The following is a 16,266-nucleotide window of genomic DNA, read 5'->3' on the forward strand; positions in this document are numbered from 1 at the left end:
GGTGAGAAACAGAGACAGAGAGACAGAGAGGGAGAGACGGAGAAAGAGCTCCAGTGAGGGAAGAGAGAGGTCCAACATGTCCCAAGAGATGGGGGAGCTCACGCAGACCCGGCTACAGAAGATCTGGATCCCCCACACCAGTGGCAGCCGGCTGCAGCCTCGCAGGGGCTGTAAGTGGGGGGCGAATCACAGGGTTGGCAGGGGGTGGGGGGTGAGGGAGCTATAAAGGGGAGGTGGGCCTGGGGGGGCATAGGGGCTGTGGAGTGGGCTGGGCCTGCCTGGGGCCAGTAGGGTCTGGGAGGGGCAGCCCCCGGACAGGAGGGGGAATCTCGGCTATTTCTGTCCTGCTGCCTTACTTTCTCAGCCTGCCCTTTCTGCCTGGCTCTTCTCTCCTAGAGAAGTTCATCTCCTTGGGGATCCCCGTACATTACTTAGAACATTCTGTTTTCCTTCGGAACCTTCCCCTCCCACCTAGAACCTTTCCTTTGTGAGTTAAACGGTTCTATCCTGTGCTCCTCCCTTCGGAACCACAAGGGTCTTGGGAGCCCCAAGGCTGCACGTTGGAATTACAGACCTGCCCTTCACCCCTTTTAGAGAGAGGCAAACTGAGGCTCAGAGCGGGCTCACCCTGCACCGAATAGCCTCAAACACGAGATCTGAAAAGGCACTTGGGATTCACCCAGTCTGACATTCGACAGGCAGGGAAACTGAGGTCCAGGGAGGGAGGGAAGTCGCACGAGCTGGAAGCCCTTCCAAGTCTGGAACCCAGTTCCCCTGACTCCCGGACGAGACCAAGAGTGGCGTCCTTTCTCCGGGTGCCCCTGGCTGCAGCCGGGGGCTGGGGTGAGGCGAGGTGACGCGTCTTGGTTCAGTCCCTCTGGCTGTGGGAAACAGGTGCTGGGTACACAAAACCGCCACGTGGGGCCCTCCTTCCCTCCCTCCGTTTCAGTGTCCTGTTTCCATTAATGGGAGGACACTGTCCCACGGTCCCAGAACCAAATGTTGCGGGGGGGGGGGGAATAAAAAAGAGAGGCAAGGAAGGAGATGCCCTGGTGCCCAGAAACATCAAAGAGAGGGGGAAATCATTTGAAATTCAGATTTTAGAACAGGAAAAAAAATTACATGAGGAGGAGGGAGCCTAAGTTGGAGGGAGGAGGAGGAAAGAAGGAGGGAGGGAGGAGGACTGTGGGAAATGGGGTTGAAGGAGAAGGTCAAGAGCCAAAAATATTTTCAAGGAAATGAGGCCCAGCTCCCCAAAGATAAGAGAGGCTGCCCTTGCTCTGGGAAGATGGCTTTGCTGAGCTTTATGGGTTGGGGCCTGCACATAAACCCCAGCAATAGTTAGGCAAGGGGCCTGAGCAGGGAGGCCTTGGGCCAAAGGGAGGTCTTGGAGCAGCCAATTCTCCCGCCTTGCTCAAAGGGTCCCTTCCAGCATCACCCCGAGCTCGGGAGAACGCAGGGAAGCGGGGTCCTCCTCTGCCACCTCTCCAACTCCCCCACTCCCTCTGGGGCTCTCTCAGGCCCAGCCTGGCCTCCAGAGCTGCTTCTCTCCTGCCCTGAGAGCAGTCATCCCAAATCCAGCCCGAGCAATTAGTAAGTGCCTACCTCGCCTCCCATAGGCACCTCGGTGGGTGCTGAGAAAGAAGCCCCAAAGATGGCAGCCCTGCCTTTGTAATCCTGCAATTTGGGGCCGCACGGGACCCTTCAGTCCGCCCAGTCCAGTCTTCTGACTTCTGCAAAAGGAAGCTGAGGACTGGGAAGGGGAAGTGTCCCAATGTGCCATGGTAACAGAAAGGCACTGGGGTCCCCTAAGACCCTCTGCCTTTCAATAACGAGCACACCTGGCTGTAGGCTCCCATGCCCAAGCATTAGCATTCCTAGTGTAAAGGGGAGGAAACTGAGGTTCACCAGGCTGGCTACTTGTGTCCAGTAAGTACAGCCAGAGCTGAGTTTTAAGCCCGGGCATCGCAATTCCAAAGGCTTTTTCCCACCACCCGCCATGCTGGCAGGCCGCCAAGGGGGTGAGCGGACAATCACCATGGAGGCCCGAGACACTGGCACTGGGAGAAAGAGAGCCAGCAGCAGCAGCCGGGGCCAGGGGGTCTCAATGCCCTCCCCCCAGCCCCAACCGACGCTGGGGAACGGCACCGGCATCCCTGCCGTCTCACCCTCTTCACGCTTTCCTTTGCCCAGGTCCCTCCTCTGCCCCATCATAGGCTACCTTGTACTCCACCATGTACAAAGCGCCGCCCACCTCCGACTTCATTAGAGGGCAAGGATCGGGCGAGGGAGGGGGACCGGCAGCGGGCATTGTCCCAAGCATATACTACATGTACGTCAAATTGAATTTCAGCCTCCATTCCTCAGTTTACCAACTCGCCAACAATGGTGATCATGGTGGGGCTGCCTGCACGAGGCAAGACCTATATCTCCACCAAGCTTACCAGGTACCTCAACTGGATTGGGACGCCAACCAAAGGTACGTACAGCCTTCAGGCCAAAGGGGATCTGCTACCATCCCTTAGTTCTCCATCAGAAGGAAGGGATGTAGGAGGCATTTAATAAATGCTCACTGAATTAAATGTACCTTGGACCATATGCCAAATACATGATCCCAAGTATCAAGGATGAGGGGGTCCAGGTGCATCCCATCCTCCGCTAGTTAGGCTGCACAAACTGGAAAGACCCCCCCCCCCGAAGGGGGCGGACCAGGAGGGGGAGATTGGAGAATTTGTCAGGGGAGGGCCCGCTGAAGGAAAACATCTAGCCTCAAGGAAAGAAGCCTTGGGCAGAAGTAGAGTAGCAATGGGGGCAAGTTGGGAGGAGATTCTGGCTCCTCCCATTGCTGCTGCTTGTGTCCTCTGAGGCCCAGCAGAATGGGGCTAATCCCTCCCCATTTGGTCACTGTTTGTGTCCAGATTGACTGTAGACAGCAGTCATTTCTGCTTTAGCCAGAAAGCCTCCCACGTTGATTGATTGATTTTTGATGGGAAGAGGCCCTTCTCTGCCTCCTTTCTTACCTAGCCTTAATCACCGAATGGGCGTCTAAGTGAGACCCTCACTTAAAAAGGCCGAGGTCTCCCATTGCATGCAGGGCCATTCCCAGTCATCTTGATCTATGGCTTGCCACTGGTCCCAGAAGGCTCTGGAGGGGAAAGTGAGGCAGGTGACCTTGGCCAAGCCCTCCCTCACTTGCATGTCACTGCAGTAGCTCCCTGACATCATGGGTCTCTTGGCCAGCTCTCATATCCTACTTGGGTCTTCTCTTTCCCCGGGAAAATCTCTCCATTTCCTTCCACTGGTTCAGGAATTGGGGGCCTTCCCAGCCTATTTGCCCTTCCCCGGATATATTTCCTAATGTGGTCTCCCGAAGTAAACCCAATACAGACTCCAGTGGGCCTTCCTACCTCAAAATCAGCCTGGATCCCTTTCCAGAGAAGAAAAGAAGTAGTGAGCCTGAGACATCACCCCATCCCTAGGCCCCTAATGCCCTGAGGGTCAATGGGTCAAACTCAGCCACTCAAAGAGGTTTTCTCCCAACTCTTTTTAGTGTTTAACTTAGGCCAGTATCGTCGAGAGGCCGTCCACTACAAGAACTATGAGTTCTTTCGGCCAGATAACAAGGAAGCCTTGGTCATCAGGAAGTGAGTAATCTTACCTCTGTTCACAAAATAGCCTTTCTTTCCCCTCCACTCATCCCCACCCCACCAGCCTTCTCTTATCTGCTCATTCTCCCCTCACTCCCACTGGGCCTCCCGCCCCCGCCTCTTCCCCCTCTGCAAATCCAGACTTAACCTGACCTAAATCCAAACTCATCTCCTGCTTCTCTGACCCACACATGACAACCTTTAGCATTTGGCCTCTGACCCCTTCCTCTTCCCTGCCTTAGCTTCCCCTTTCCCTACCACCTCCATCACCTCTCTCTCTCTCTCTCTCTCTGTCTCTTTTTTGTCTCTCTTTTTCTTTGCCTGTCTCTTTCTCTCCTTTTCTTTGTCTCCCTCTGTCTCTCTTTTTCTTTGTCTGTCTCTCCTCTCTCTGTGTCTGTTTTTCCTTTTCTCCACCTCTCTTTTCCCCTCCTCCACCACCTTCATCAGACCTCTTCTCTCTGTTTGTCCTCTCTCAGGCAGTGTGCAATGGCGGCCCTGAAGGATGTCCATGATTACCTTGGCCATGAGGAAGGCCACGTAGCGGTAAATTGGCCTAAGGGTCTCTCTGTGCTGGGTCACAATCACCAAGCAGCAGAGCTGGAAGGAAAACCCCATAAGTCATCTGGGGCAACCTTGATGATTTCACAGAGGAGGCAAACGGAGGGAGGCCCAGAGAGGGACGAGAAAATATCCAAACGCACACTTATATCCACGTACACAAGCAGTCACACGGCAGAACATCTGGCCTTGAACCCATGCCTTCCCTTTCTCAGTGTCACCCGGAGAGCTGGGCACGAAGGAGTCTCACACTTGCCTGTCTTGTCAGTGAAGGCCTAATTCCAGCCCCTTCTCCTTGATTCTTCCTCCTCCTCCAGGAAGTCCTCCCCAGTCATTCAACCTAGACCCTATCATCTGTCTCTAGGTTTTTGATGCCACCAATACTACCAGGGAAAGACGGTCACTCATTCTGCAATTCGCCAAGGAGCACGGGTACAAGGTATAACAACTCTCATTTGGGGCTGACTAACTTTTGTCTTGTGTCCAGACATTCACAGATGGAGGTGAGAAGAGAAAACCCCGAGGGAAATGGCACTAGAGTTGCTCGGGTCCTTAGCTACCATATAGTTCAAACCCTTCGTTTTAAAGAGGGAGAAACTGAGGCTTGAAGGGGGTAAGAGATTTGCCCAGAATCACCGTCAGATTTCTGGGTGGGTGATCTGAGGCCTTGTTCAGATCGTAGCCAGATATTTCAGCAAGATTTCTGTCTTAAATGTGTCTTTTAAGTTTATGGGCAACTTCATGAGCTCATCTTTAAAGGCCAGGCCCACAAGGGAAACTGAGGACCTCCTCTCTTGTATGCTTACAGGTTTTCTTCATTGAGTCCATCTGTCATGACCCAGACATCATTGCCGAGAACATCACAGTAAGAGAGCCCTGCCCTGGCACAATGCCCGTCTCAGCCCACCCGAGTCAATTCCCCTCTTCCATAGCCATGTCTTTAGGGAAGCCTGCCCCCTCAGCATTCTGGGCTGTGGAGGAGGAAGCTGTGGCCCACAAAGTAAAAGTAACCCATGGTTAAGAGCTGGAAATGACCTTAGAGAAAGTCTTGTGTGACTCCTTTCTATACATGAGAAAACCAAAATCCACAGAGCGAAGTGCTATTAACCCTAAATGATATGGTACAGTGGGCCAATCTCCTCCCTGGAAAGATGCGGGGCTGATTTAGGAGTTATCTGACCTCAACCCAGACTGTTCATGTTCAAAAGTCTGGGAGACACCCCTTAAGCCTCTCTTCCATCTTTCTGTATCTCCCTGTGTCTGGCTCTCCCTCCCTTTCTGTATCTCTCAATTTCCACCTCTTTCCTTCTCTATTTTTCTGTCTGTCTGTCTCTCTTTGTCTCTCGCTGCCTCTTTCCTTCCCTCTCTCACTGTTTCTCTTTCCCCTCTCTCTTTTTCTCCTTCCCTCTCTCTGTCTCTCTCAGCAAGTCAAGCTGAGCAGCCCAGATTATAAAGACTGCGATCGGGAGAAGGTAGTGGAAGACTTTCTGAAGAGAATCGAGTGCTACGAGATGAATTACCAGCCCATCGATGAGGAGCTAGACAGGTCCGAGGACCAGGGGAACTCTGCTGGGAGGGTGGCAAGTGGGAAAGGCCCTGAAAGGGAGGCAGGCCCGAGCACTGTGCCTAGAAGTGACTTGAGGGCCTGAGAAGAGAAAGAAGCCTGAGAAGGAGTGATTGGAGGGGGGAGAAAGGGTGAATGAAGAAAGGGTTGAAAGGAATGAGTGAAGGAATAACAGAATAAAAGAGAATGAGTGAATGGGGGAATAAATGTGGAAGGAAAGAACAAGGGAAAGAAAGACTATGAAAGAAGGGATAAGAAAATATGAAAAGAAAGGAAAGAGAATGAAGGTATCAAAAAAGGAAGAAAGGAAAGGCTGAATGAGAGGAGGAATGAATGGGGTAGGGAAAAATGAATGCATAAATGAATGAGTAAGAGGAAGAAGGCAATAAAAAGGAAAGAATGAGGGAAGAGACTTGAAAGGGATTGAAAGAAGGAGTTAAGGAAGACTGGTTGGAGGTGGGGGACAAGATCTTGCGTGCGCGCACACACACACACACACACACACACACACACACACACTGCCAGTCCTGGAGCTGGGCTTCCAAGAATCTACTAAAAGGAGGGTGAGATGGGAAAATCAAGTGGAGGGGGGAGGAAGGAGCAGCTGGAGGGAGACTGCAAGGGGAGGGTGTTTGGGGGAGAGAGGCAGGCCAGGTGGGCTGGGTAGGCTTTCTCCCTGGGGGTGACGGGGCAGTGCTCTGCCCAGGAGCCCCCAGAAGATGATGGATGGATGATGGGTGCACTTTGGACTCCCTCCGAACCTCTGCCTGGGGCCTCCCGGCCTCCTGGCTGGTGCTGACTGATTGCAAGTCCTGCACACATGCAGGCGCAAAAGCCAGTGTCGCTCCAGCTTTTGCCAAGCAGATGGAGGGAGCCTGGCTATTCCGGAGGGGGGGGCCTTTCTGGAAAGAGCAGAATCACCCCCAAATCTCCCTTCCATGTAAATCCAAGCTTTTTTTCTGAATGTGTGTTCAGGGCTTAGCAGGAGCAGCGCCGGGTTCTGGGCACAGCTGGGGAGAATTGCCCTCTGGGATGTGGGGGAAGTTCAGACCCTCTTGGAGCACAAAGAAGATACAGAAAGTTAAGGGTGGAGGTCTGCCTTCCTGGAGGAGGTGACCAGCACTCACTGGAGGGCTTGAATCCTGGGAAAGACCTGAGTGTCCCTTGCTCCTCTTCCAGCCATTTGTCCTACATCAAGATCTTTGACGTGGGCACCCGCTATCTGGTGAACAGAGTCCAGGACCACATCCAGAGCCGCACCGTGTACTACCTGATGAACATCCACGTCACGCCTCGATCCATCTACCTGTGCCGCCATGGCGAGAGCGAGCTCAACCTCAAGGGCCGCATTGGCGGGGACTCGGGCCTCTCCTCCAGGGGCAAGCAGGTAGGGGCTCCTGGAAAAGGGCTCAACACAACCACCTTTGCCTTCAGCTAACTGCATTTTTCTGTTCCTTCTCTCCCTTCTTTTTTTCTTCCTTTCATCCCTCCCTTCCCTTCCTTCTTTTCTTCCTTTACTCCCCTCCTTCTCTCCCACAGGCCTTTCCATCAGGGCCAATCAGGTAAGGGCTGGGGCTCCTGCAGATGGGAAAAGGGATTCAATACAACCATCTTTTCCTTCACCCAACTTCATTCTTCTGTTCCTTTCTCCCTCCCTCTCTCTTCTTTCTTCCTTTCATCCCTCCTTTCCCTTTCTTCCTTTCTTCTTTTTTTTCCTTTCATCCCTTCCTTGCCTTCCTTCTTCCCTTCCTTTTTTCCCTCCCTTATCTTCCTTCCTTCCTTCTCTCCCTCAGGCCTTTACACCAGGGACAATCAGGTAGGGGCTGGGGCTCCTCCAGATGAGAAAAGGGACTCAGTACAACCATCTTTACTTCACCCAACTTCATTCTTCTGTTCCTTTCTCCTTCCCTCTCTTCTGTCTTCCTTCCATCCCTCCCTTTCCTTCCTTCTTTCCTCCCTTCTTTCTTTCTTCCTTTCATCCCTCCCTTCCCTTCTCTCCCTTCCCTTCCTTCCTTCCTCCCTTCTGTCTCCTTCTCTCTCTCCTTCCACTCATTTGCTCCTTTCTCCACCACCTTCCTTCACTTACTCTTTCATCATTCCTTCTTTCTCTCAGTCATGCAATCTTTGCCTTGCTTCATTCCATTTCCCCTACTCATTATTTCCTCTTTTTATTCCCTCATCCCTTCCCTCATGCTTTTATTCCTTTGTTCATTCCCTTCTTCCTTCACTCATTCCTGCTTTATTCTACTAAATCCTGTTTCCCTTTACTCATTCCTTCTATACTTTTCTCCTTCATTCATTAAATTCTTCCTTCACAGAAATGCAGAAATGTAAATTCTAAAGCTCCACTGTCAACACATTCATTCATTCATTCATTCATTCCTCTCTGTCTGCCTTCTGCCCCTCCCCTTCCCTCTGAATGCCTCCTTTTGGCAGCAGGATTTTTCCCATTTCCCAGAATCCCACCTGACCTAATGTGGTAGCTTCCTTACTAGGCTCTCCCCTCTCCAGGCCGTCCTTCATAGTGGGTTCCAAATAGCCTTAACACCCAGTTTTGAGCATGCTACCCCTGCTTAGAATTCTCAGTGGGTTCCTCTTGTCTCTTAAATCAAACCCTGGTTCCTTAGCCTGGCATTGAAGGTTCCCAGTGTGACCCCAGCCCATCTTTCTTTCTTTTCTTCCTTCCTTCTTTCTTTTCCTTCCTTCCTTCCTTCCTTCCTTCCTTCCTTCCTTCCTTCCTTCCTTCCTTCCTTCCTTCCTCCTTCTCTTCTTCCTTCCTTCCTCCTTCCATCCCTCCCTCCCTCCTTCCTTCCACATTATTTCATTTTATTCCCCCCCCCATATCTTCCCCACACATACTCTACTCAACTGCGTTAACAGCAGTTTCCAAAACTCAACAGTCTGGGCGCCATCAATACCATGCCTTCCCAACCTGGAGCTTCCTCCAAGGCCAGACCTCCTCCCAAACACTTTCCTGCTCCTTCCCACTGGTAATGCTTCCTGCCCACGGATCACTTGGAAGTAGCCCCTGTGAGCCCCCGGCATCCTGGAAACATTAGGGCAAGGACTGTGCTCCTAGCCTGTGTCCCCAGAGCTGAGCCCAGGCCCGGGCACAAGCCGCCTCTAAGCAGAAAGGCCCAAAGGCCCCCACAGCCTTCTCCTCCTGATTTTGCAGTACGCGTACGCCCTGGCCAACTTCATCCAGTCCCAGGACATCAGCTCCCTGAAGGTCTGGACCAGCCACATGAAGAGAACCATCCAGACGGCTGAGGCCCTGAGGGTCCCTTATGAGCAGTGGAAGGCCCTGAATGAGATAGATGCTGTGAGTGAGGGATGGAGGGAGGGAGGGAGAGAGGGAAGGAGGGGGAAAGGAGGGAGGGATGAAGGGAAGGAGGGGGGAAAAGAGGAAGGGAGGGATGAAGGGGAGGGGCAAAGGAGGGAGGGAGGGAGAGAAGGAGGATGGATGGAGGAAGTAAGGGAGGAAGAGAGAGAAGAAGGGAGGAAAAAGAGAGGGAGGGAAGGATGGATGGAGGGAGGCCTATTAACTCAGGAGGAAAGGGCCACATCTAGATTTTACTGGGGAACATGGCCCTCTGGGGCTAGAGGGATTGGCCTAGCAAGGTCCCTGAGGACAGTGACCTATGGGGGAGGTGTACCCCCCATATAATTCACACACACACACACGCATGCACACACACACACACACGCATGCACACGCACACACACATACACACACACACACACACACACACACACACATACACACACACGCTCCAGAAGCACACTTGTATATTCCCCCAAGCCACACTGAAGCTACAGACATGGAGAGAAGGCAGCTGCTCCCGGGGCCCAGCTTGCTCATACTACTCTGTGCACCTTGTGGACTTGCATGTGCCCACGTCCCACTCTGCACGCCCATCTCTCCTTCCTGCCCCCGGTTATCAGCACCTGCTGCCTTTCAGGGGGTCTGCGAAGAGATGACCTATGAGGAGATCCAAGAGCATTACCCAGAGGAATTTGCGCTTCGAGACCAGGACAAATACCGTTACCGCTACCCCAAGGGAGAGGTGAGGGAGGCCTGCTGGGAGCCTGGCCCGGAGCCCCGCCAGGCCCCATGTTAGCCAGCTCCAGAGTCTGGCAGGCATCCGCTCGGCTGGTTTCGGGCCTCCTCCCACCCTCAGGTGCCTCCTGCTCACCTGCTCACCTGCTACCTCCCCCGAGGGTACATCCACAGTATGCCCTATGTACCCCGGGAGGGAAAGCCCATGACCAGAGTCCCCCAATCCCATACCCGGGTGAGAAATGACCTGCCTCATCCCTGGTTTGGTTCCGAGTTCCCTGGATTGCTGAGACACTCTCTTGGCCAACTGAGCGAGGGAGCCGCCCATGCCTTCCTTTCCCTGCGGACCGCGGGCATTGGGCTCCCCTGTTATCCAGCAAAAGGGACTAAGGACCGGGGCTATGGGCAATGGGTTGGAAGGGGTGGAGGATAGGGCTGGGCCTCCCGGTGCTGCCCTGGCTGGCCTCTGGCCTGCAGGCAGACCTCGGTGGCCCTCCTTGCTCAGGTCTGGGTCCGTCTCTGCTTTCTAGTCCTACGAAGACTTGGTCCAGCGCCTGGAGCCTGTGATCATGGAACTGGAGCGCCAGGAGAACGTCTTAGTGATCTGCCACCAGGCCGTCATGCGCTGTCTCCTGGCCTACTTTCTGGATAAGACTGCAGGTAAACGCTAACTTAGGGCTCAGGGTAGAGACCGGGCGCCCGGCTTGCCGTGGCTGGCCACGTGGGGGCAGGGGGTGGCTGCCAGGGGGAGACAAGGGGCACTGAGCAGTTGGAAGCAGACACGCCAGAGAAGGCTTTGGTGGGTGTGCCGTGCCCCTGACAGCGTCCGCCCAGCACAAAATAGATCAACGTTTTTGGGGTTTTTTAAAAAAGCGAATCCATCTCTTTACTAAAAGAGACAGAACGGCATTATTACGAACGCTGTTGTGCGAAGCGAGACGCTGCCCACATGGAAAGGCTCTGAAGGCCAGAGCAGGCAATACCTGGAGAGAAGCAGACCCGGGGCTCTGTGGGTGTGGGATGTGCATAATTTATCTATTAACAGACAAGCCTTATTGTGCAAAAGAGAGACAGAGAGAGAGAGAGAGAGAGAGAGAGAGAGAGAGAGAGGCAGGCTGCTGGGATATGGAGGGCACCTGGGTTCTCAAAGACGGTGCCCAGTGGAACGCCTCTCCCGGTAGCTCCAAGTGCCGGGCCCAGAAGTCACGTGAAAGGGCTTGGCCCTCCTCAGTTCATCAGCAGAGGCCATGGCACCGGGCATCCTGGGAAGGGACACCCCATACCCAAGCTGCAACTCCCTGGCTCAGAAGTGACCCTGGCTATGTCCCTTGGCCTCAGTTTCCTTCTCCATAATGTGGATGATATTTCCAACCACAGTGAGGAAAACACTTTACATACCTTCAAAAGGTCCAAAAATGGAAGGTCTTTTTGATCTCCGGCCAGAGGGTGGAGGGGCTGAGGCCGGCATCAACAGAGACAGCTTTGCAAGTATAGAATGCCCTGCTCACGGAAAGGGGCAGTCAGCCAGAAACATCTGCGTTCAAGGCCTCCTCTGATAAAGGCTGGCTGTGTGACTGTGGCCAAGTCACTGCAGGCATCAGGGCCCCGGGCCACTCTGTAAGACCAGCAGATGCTCCTGCCAGTGAAAGCCTGGGCCCAGTCCTTAGCCTTAGCCCCATCTGGGGACTTCCTCCCTCTGAGGCGGGCACCTTCCAGACCGATTCGTGCTGCCTCTGTGCTCGGGATCCTTCAGAGACAGCCAGGGAGGGCCTCCCTTCCCTTGTCCTGATGCCCCAAGGACAGGCCGCGCTGTCCTTAGACCGACTCAAGGACAAGTCCCCTCCAACTCTTCCAGTGTGGAGCTCTGGGTCCGTGGGTTGCCATGGGCCCCCTGCCGCACTGCTGGCAGGGAGGCCCTGGTCCTGCGGCAGCAGATAGAGGCAGGCGGGGCCGTGCCCTCCGTCACCCTCCCCCGGCCCAGAACTCGGGATGGAAGAGAGTGTGGGGGACAGCGGGCGGCCTGGAAGCTCCTGGGGCTGGAAGGCTGAGGAGGAGCCGGGCTGGGACATGAACTTTTGGTGGAAGCCAATGGGTGAGGATGGGGCGGGGGCGGACGGATGGCGGCCCAGCTGGCAGACAGACGGCCGTGGTTCCCCCGGCCAGTGCTCTCTCCCTTCCCTTGCAGAGGAGCTGCCTTATCTCAAGTGTCCCCTGCACACGGTGCTCAAACTCACCCCGGTGGCTTACGGTGAGTGGCGGGGTCCAGAAGCTTCTCCCACTATGGTGACTGCCGCCGGCACCCTTCTCCCCCCCAGTGCCGGGCGGGACGCCCCCACTTAGAAGGGACACGCAGGGTCCCCCGTGTCCCAGTCACACATGCATTTTTCTGGGCAGAAAAACCAGGGCGGGGAGAGAGGCAGGAGTGCCCCCATGCCACCCAGCAAGCAGGGGCAGAGGCCGCTGCCCCCCCACACACACACACACTCCATCCCTCCCAGCACCCTCTACTTCCTGTGCCCTCTGTGGCTCAGCTTCTGAGGGGAAACCTTGGACGGCTGTGGCTTCTGCCTCCTCTCCTCTTGGTCTCTTCCCAATCTTGGCAGCCTGGCGGCCCCCAGCCCAAGACTCCCCTCTTGTCAGCGCTGGGGGGTGCAGTGGACTGCCCTCACTCCTCAGCCTTACCTGCTGCAGCCTCTGGTGCAGGGGCACCGCCTTCTCCTGGATCCTGCCCCACCCTGCACTGCCCTGCTCCCTCCTCCGTCCCCTCCTCCCCAGGCGGGCCCCCCTCCTCCCCGGGCTCCTCCGCAGGACCAGCAGCTGCATCATCTGTGCCCCAGCCCCTAAGTGTGGCCCGCCCTCCACGCTGTCCCAACCTTCTGTCTCCCTCCCCCTCCTTTCTTTCCCTCTCCCACCTTTTGTTTCTCCTCCTCTCTCTCCCCCTCCCTGTTTCTGTCACTGTCTCTTCCTTCTAGCTCTCCCTCCTCCTTCTCCTTTTCCCCCTTCTCTCTCCTTTTCTCTCCCTCCCCTCCTCTTTCTCCCCCTTCTCTGTCTTCGTCCTCTTTTTTCTTCCTCCTCTCTCCCCTTCTCTCTTCTCTTCCCCTTCTTTCTCTTCCTCCCCTCTTTCTTTCTCCCCTTCTCTTTCCCTCCTTCTTTCCCTCCCTGTCTTCTTTCTCTTTCTCTTTCTCCCCTTCTCTCTCCCTTCCTCTCCTTTCTATTCCTTTTCTCTTTCCTTCCCCTCCTTTCTCCCTTCTCTCCCTTTCTTTTCCCCCTTCTCTCCTTCCCTCCTCCTCCTCCTCTCTCTCCTTCCTTCTTCCTCCCTCCCCCTTCTCTCTCCTTTCCCCTCCTCTCTATCCTTCTCTCTCCCTCCTCTCCTCTTTCTCTCCTTCTCTCTCCCTCCCTCTTCCTCCATCTCCTTCTTTCTCCCCCTTCTCTCTCCCTCCTTTCTTTTTCTCCCTTTTCTCTCTCCTTCTTTCTCCCTTTTCTCTCTTCCTCTTCTTTCTCCCCCTTCTCTCCTTCCTTCCCTCTCCCTCCCCCTTCTCTCCTTTCCCTTTCTCCCCTCCTCCCATTTCTCTCTCCCTTCTTCTCTCTTCCTCCACTTCCTTCTTTCTCTCCTTTTTCTCCCTTCCCTCTCCTCCTATTTCTTCCCCTTCTCTCTCTCCCCTCCTCATTCTTCCTCTTCTCTCTCCTTCCCCCTCTTTTTTCTACCCCATTCTCTCGCATCTCCTTTTCTCTCCTCCTCCTTCTTTTTCTCCCCCTTCTCTCTCCCTCTTCTTTCTCCCCCTTCTCTCCCTCCTCCCCTCTCCCTCTCCATTCTTCTGTCTCCCTCCACCTCCTTTTCTCCCTCCTCTCTTCTTCCACTTCCCTCTTTCTCCCCCTTCTCTCTCCCTCTCCTTGGTTCCCCTTCCCTCTTCCCTCCCCTCCCCCCTTCCCCCCCCCCATCTGTCCTCCAGGGGTTTTTGGTGCCCACTCAGACCCCTTTTCCCCCCGCTGGGTGAGGGTTGCTCCCCCCCATTTCAGGTTGCAAAATGGTCCATTTACGATGTGGGGGGTGAACACCCAGGGGGCCAGGTAGGTGGGTGGGCCCCAGAGCCCGGCTGCGGCCTCAGGGGAGGCTGGGCCCACCCCCTGTGGGCACCCAGCGCCCTCCCCCACTCCGGGGAAGGCGGGGCCCGGGGCCCCGGCTCAGCCCGGGAGGGCCTGGGCCGGCTGGGGCCGCTCCTGGGGGAAATCCACCGGGGGCCCGGCTTCAGGGCCACGGGCCGTGGGGGGCGAGGTGTGGGGAAAGCCCAGGCTGCCCATCACAGCCCAAGACCCCCAGCGGTTCCTTCCCTCTGGGCGGGGCCTGGCAGCTAAGGGTCACACGTCCCATGTCACCACCGGGGGTGGGAGATGGGTGGGGATGAGAGTAGCGCCACCGCAACAGATCTTCTCCTCCTCCCTTTGGACCTTTTGCCTCATCTGGAAAGGGGCCAGTTAGCCAGGCCCGGTGAGACCTCATGGCCGAGACGACACCAGTGCCTGCTGCCCCATTTCCGGGGGAGAGGCTGGGAGAGGCAGGAGCCCGGAAGGCGTCCCCCTCTCCTTGCCGGGCCTCAGTTTTCCTCATCTGTGTTAGCTGGCCCCGGTCTCCATGTTCCTTTTGGCTCTGAGAGTCTCTGGCTGTTGGTGGTCGGTCGGAAGAGCCAATAGCCCGTGCCCCCAAACAAAGCCGGCCGCCCGTGGGGCTCGGGTCCCTTCCGGCGTGTCTCCCCTCTCGTGAGCCGGAGGAATCCCGGACCGCTTCGGAGGGCTGGACTCACAGCTGGGCTGGACCCGGGGCTCTGTCACCTCAATCTCCGTCCTCCCTCTCCCACCCCACCCCCTCCATCCGCTCAGCCGGCCGTGCTCCCACACACAGGAACTTCCACCCCGTTCCTCTGGCCAGCCCCCCACCAACCAAACAACCCTACTTGGAAGACCTGAGTGAAGGCCTCCCTTCCCTGAATGCTCAGGTAAACCTCCCTCCCCCTCCCTCTGTCCAGGCAGTCTCTCTTGGGGGGCTACCACTCCACTGGCTCCGACCTACGACCCAGAGGCTGGCTTCCAGGATCCGCCGAGGGCCTTCGGTGGTCCCCGCGGCACAGGGGGCAAGGGGCAGGGCAGAGAGGGGGCCAGGAAGTGGCAGCCCCAGATGGGCCTCCGGTGCCTCCTTCCCGTTCGGCCTCAAGCCAAACACACGACACGCCTTAATTAGGTGCCGACCGCGTGCCAGGCACCGGCATGGGCACCGGCTAAGCACTTTGTAATTGTTCACTCATTGGAACCACACAGCCACCCTGGCAGGTAGGTGCTATTAGGGAACTCATTTTACAGATGAGGAAACTGAGGCAGGCAGCAGTCAAGAGACTTCCCAGGGTCACACAGCCAGTGTCTGAGGGGAGATCTGGACTCGGGCCTTCCTGCCTCCAAGCACCTCCTCGCCGCCCTTAGTCAGCACCGGCCCGGCCGCTTGGAGAGCTGCCACCCTCTCTGGTGGTGGAGGAGTGGAAGGTGCCCCTGGGGAAGCCAGGAGTCAGGCTGAGACAAAGACTGAAGGTGACCCCATAGACCGGGGCGTTCTATTCGGTTTCTGAAATTGGGCCAGCACGTCAGGACTGAAAGGTACCCGAGGCCAGCCTCCTTGCTTCACGGAGGGAAACTGAGGCTGAGAAAGCAGAAGGGAAAGCCTTTTGCCAAGGTCCCCCAGTACGAGGGCAGCAGCAGTCAGGCCAGGTGCCAGGTCTCCTGGGTTTTCAGTCCCAAATCCTTCCTACAACGCCCCTCTATTGTTGCAGAACGTGGATGTCACCCGTGAACCCGAAGAAGCCCTGGATACAGTGCCAGCTCACTACTAAGCACCTTGGGACAGGCCACAGAGCCGCTTCCTCCTACTCCCACGGCTAGAGGCTGGCCTACCCACCCGCAGAGGGATCCGCCCCCACCCCCATTCACCTTTCGGTCTCACAGCTGACCGGACCAAAGCTTCGCCCCTGTCTAGCGTTTCCGTTTTGGAAACTGAGGAAGAGAAGAGGGGATGGGAGGCAGAGAACGATAGTGAGGTGGGGCAGAGTTAGCTAGCGATGCCCCTCCCAAGCAGGCCCCTGCCGATGCTCCGTGGCAGCTGGCCCCCAGGATGCCCGGGCACACAGCTGGGCCTTTCTGAGGTAAGGAGCATCTCCAAGCACCCCCAATGATTCACGGGCCCAAACCAAAGCACTTGAGTCTCCCTGCTTTGTGGACTCAGCCTTCAAAACAATAAAACTATTGAGGGCTCCAAGTCTGGGGAGATTGTCTCAGTTGGCCTTGCTTAATTCAACCCACCGGAGTCTCTGCAGCCCTTCCCGGGAGTTCTTCTGTGGGTGACATGCTTCCTGGCCAATGATCAGAGAATCCAGGCCCCCCTGGGTGGGGGTAACACA

At 55.9% G+C, this 16,266-nt stretch overlaps 1 protein-coding gene across 1 annotated transcript; it reads left to right on the top strand.

Moving 5' to 3' along the window:
- PFKFB1 (6-phosphofructo-2-kinase/fructose-2,6-biphosphatase 1) lies at positions 1–16,143 on the top strand. The gene is made up of 14 exons (XM_031945078.1): positions 1–170; positions 2,354–2,479; positions 3,551–3,644; positions 4,124–4,190; positions 4,570–4,644; positions 5,014–5,070; positions 5,630–5,751; positions 6,949–7,156; positions 8,945–9,091; positions 9,732–9,836; positions 10,360–10,489; positions 12,015–12,077; positions 14,596–14,820; positions 15,643–16,143. The coding sequence occupies exons 1-13, from the start codon at positions 77–79 to the stop codon at positions 14,793–14,795; spliced, it is 1,488 nt and encodes a 495-aa protein (XP_031800938.1). The 5' UTR covers positions 1–76; the 3' UTR covers positions 14,796–14,820; positions 15,643–16,143.
- Positions 16,144–16,266: the final 123 nt, after the last annotated feature.

The sequence above is a fragment of the Sarcophilus harrisii genome, chromosome X (genome assembly GCF_902635505.1).
Source record: "Sarcophilus harrisii chromosome X, mSarHar1.11, whole genome shotgun sequence".
Taxonomy (NCBI): domain Eukaryota; kingdom Metazoa; phylum Chordata; class Mammalia; order Dasyuromorphia; family Dasyuridae; genus Sarcophilus; species Sarcophilus harrisii.

What these genes read in the sequence shown, in the direction of transcription:
- PFKFB1 (XM_031945078.1), top strand. Translation starts at nt 77, where the DNA reads ATGTCCCAAGAGATGGGGGAGCTCACGCAGACCCGGCTACAGAAGATC. An exon ending in ATGAGGAAGGCCACGTAGCG is followed by an intron (nt 4,191 to 4,569) that starts GTAAATTGGCCT and finishes ATCTGTCTCTAG; the next exon opens with GTTTTTGATGCCACCAATAC. An exon ending in CCCTGAATGAGATAGATGCT is followed by an intron (nt 9,092 to 9,731) that starts GTGAGTGAGGGA and finishes GCTGCCTTTCAG; the next exon opens with GGGGTCTGCGAAGAGATGAC.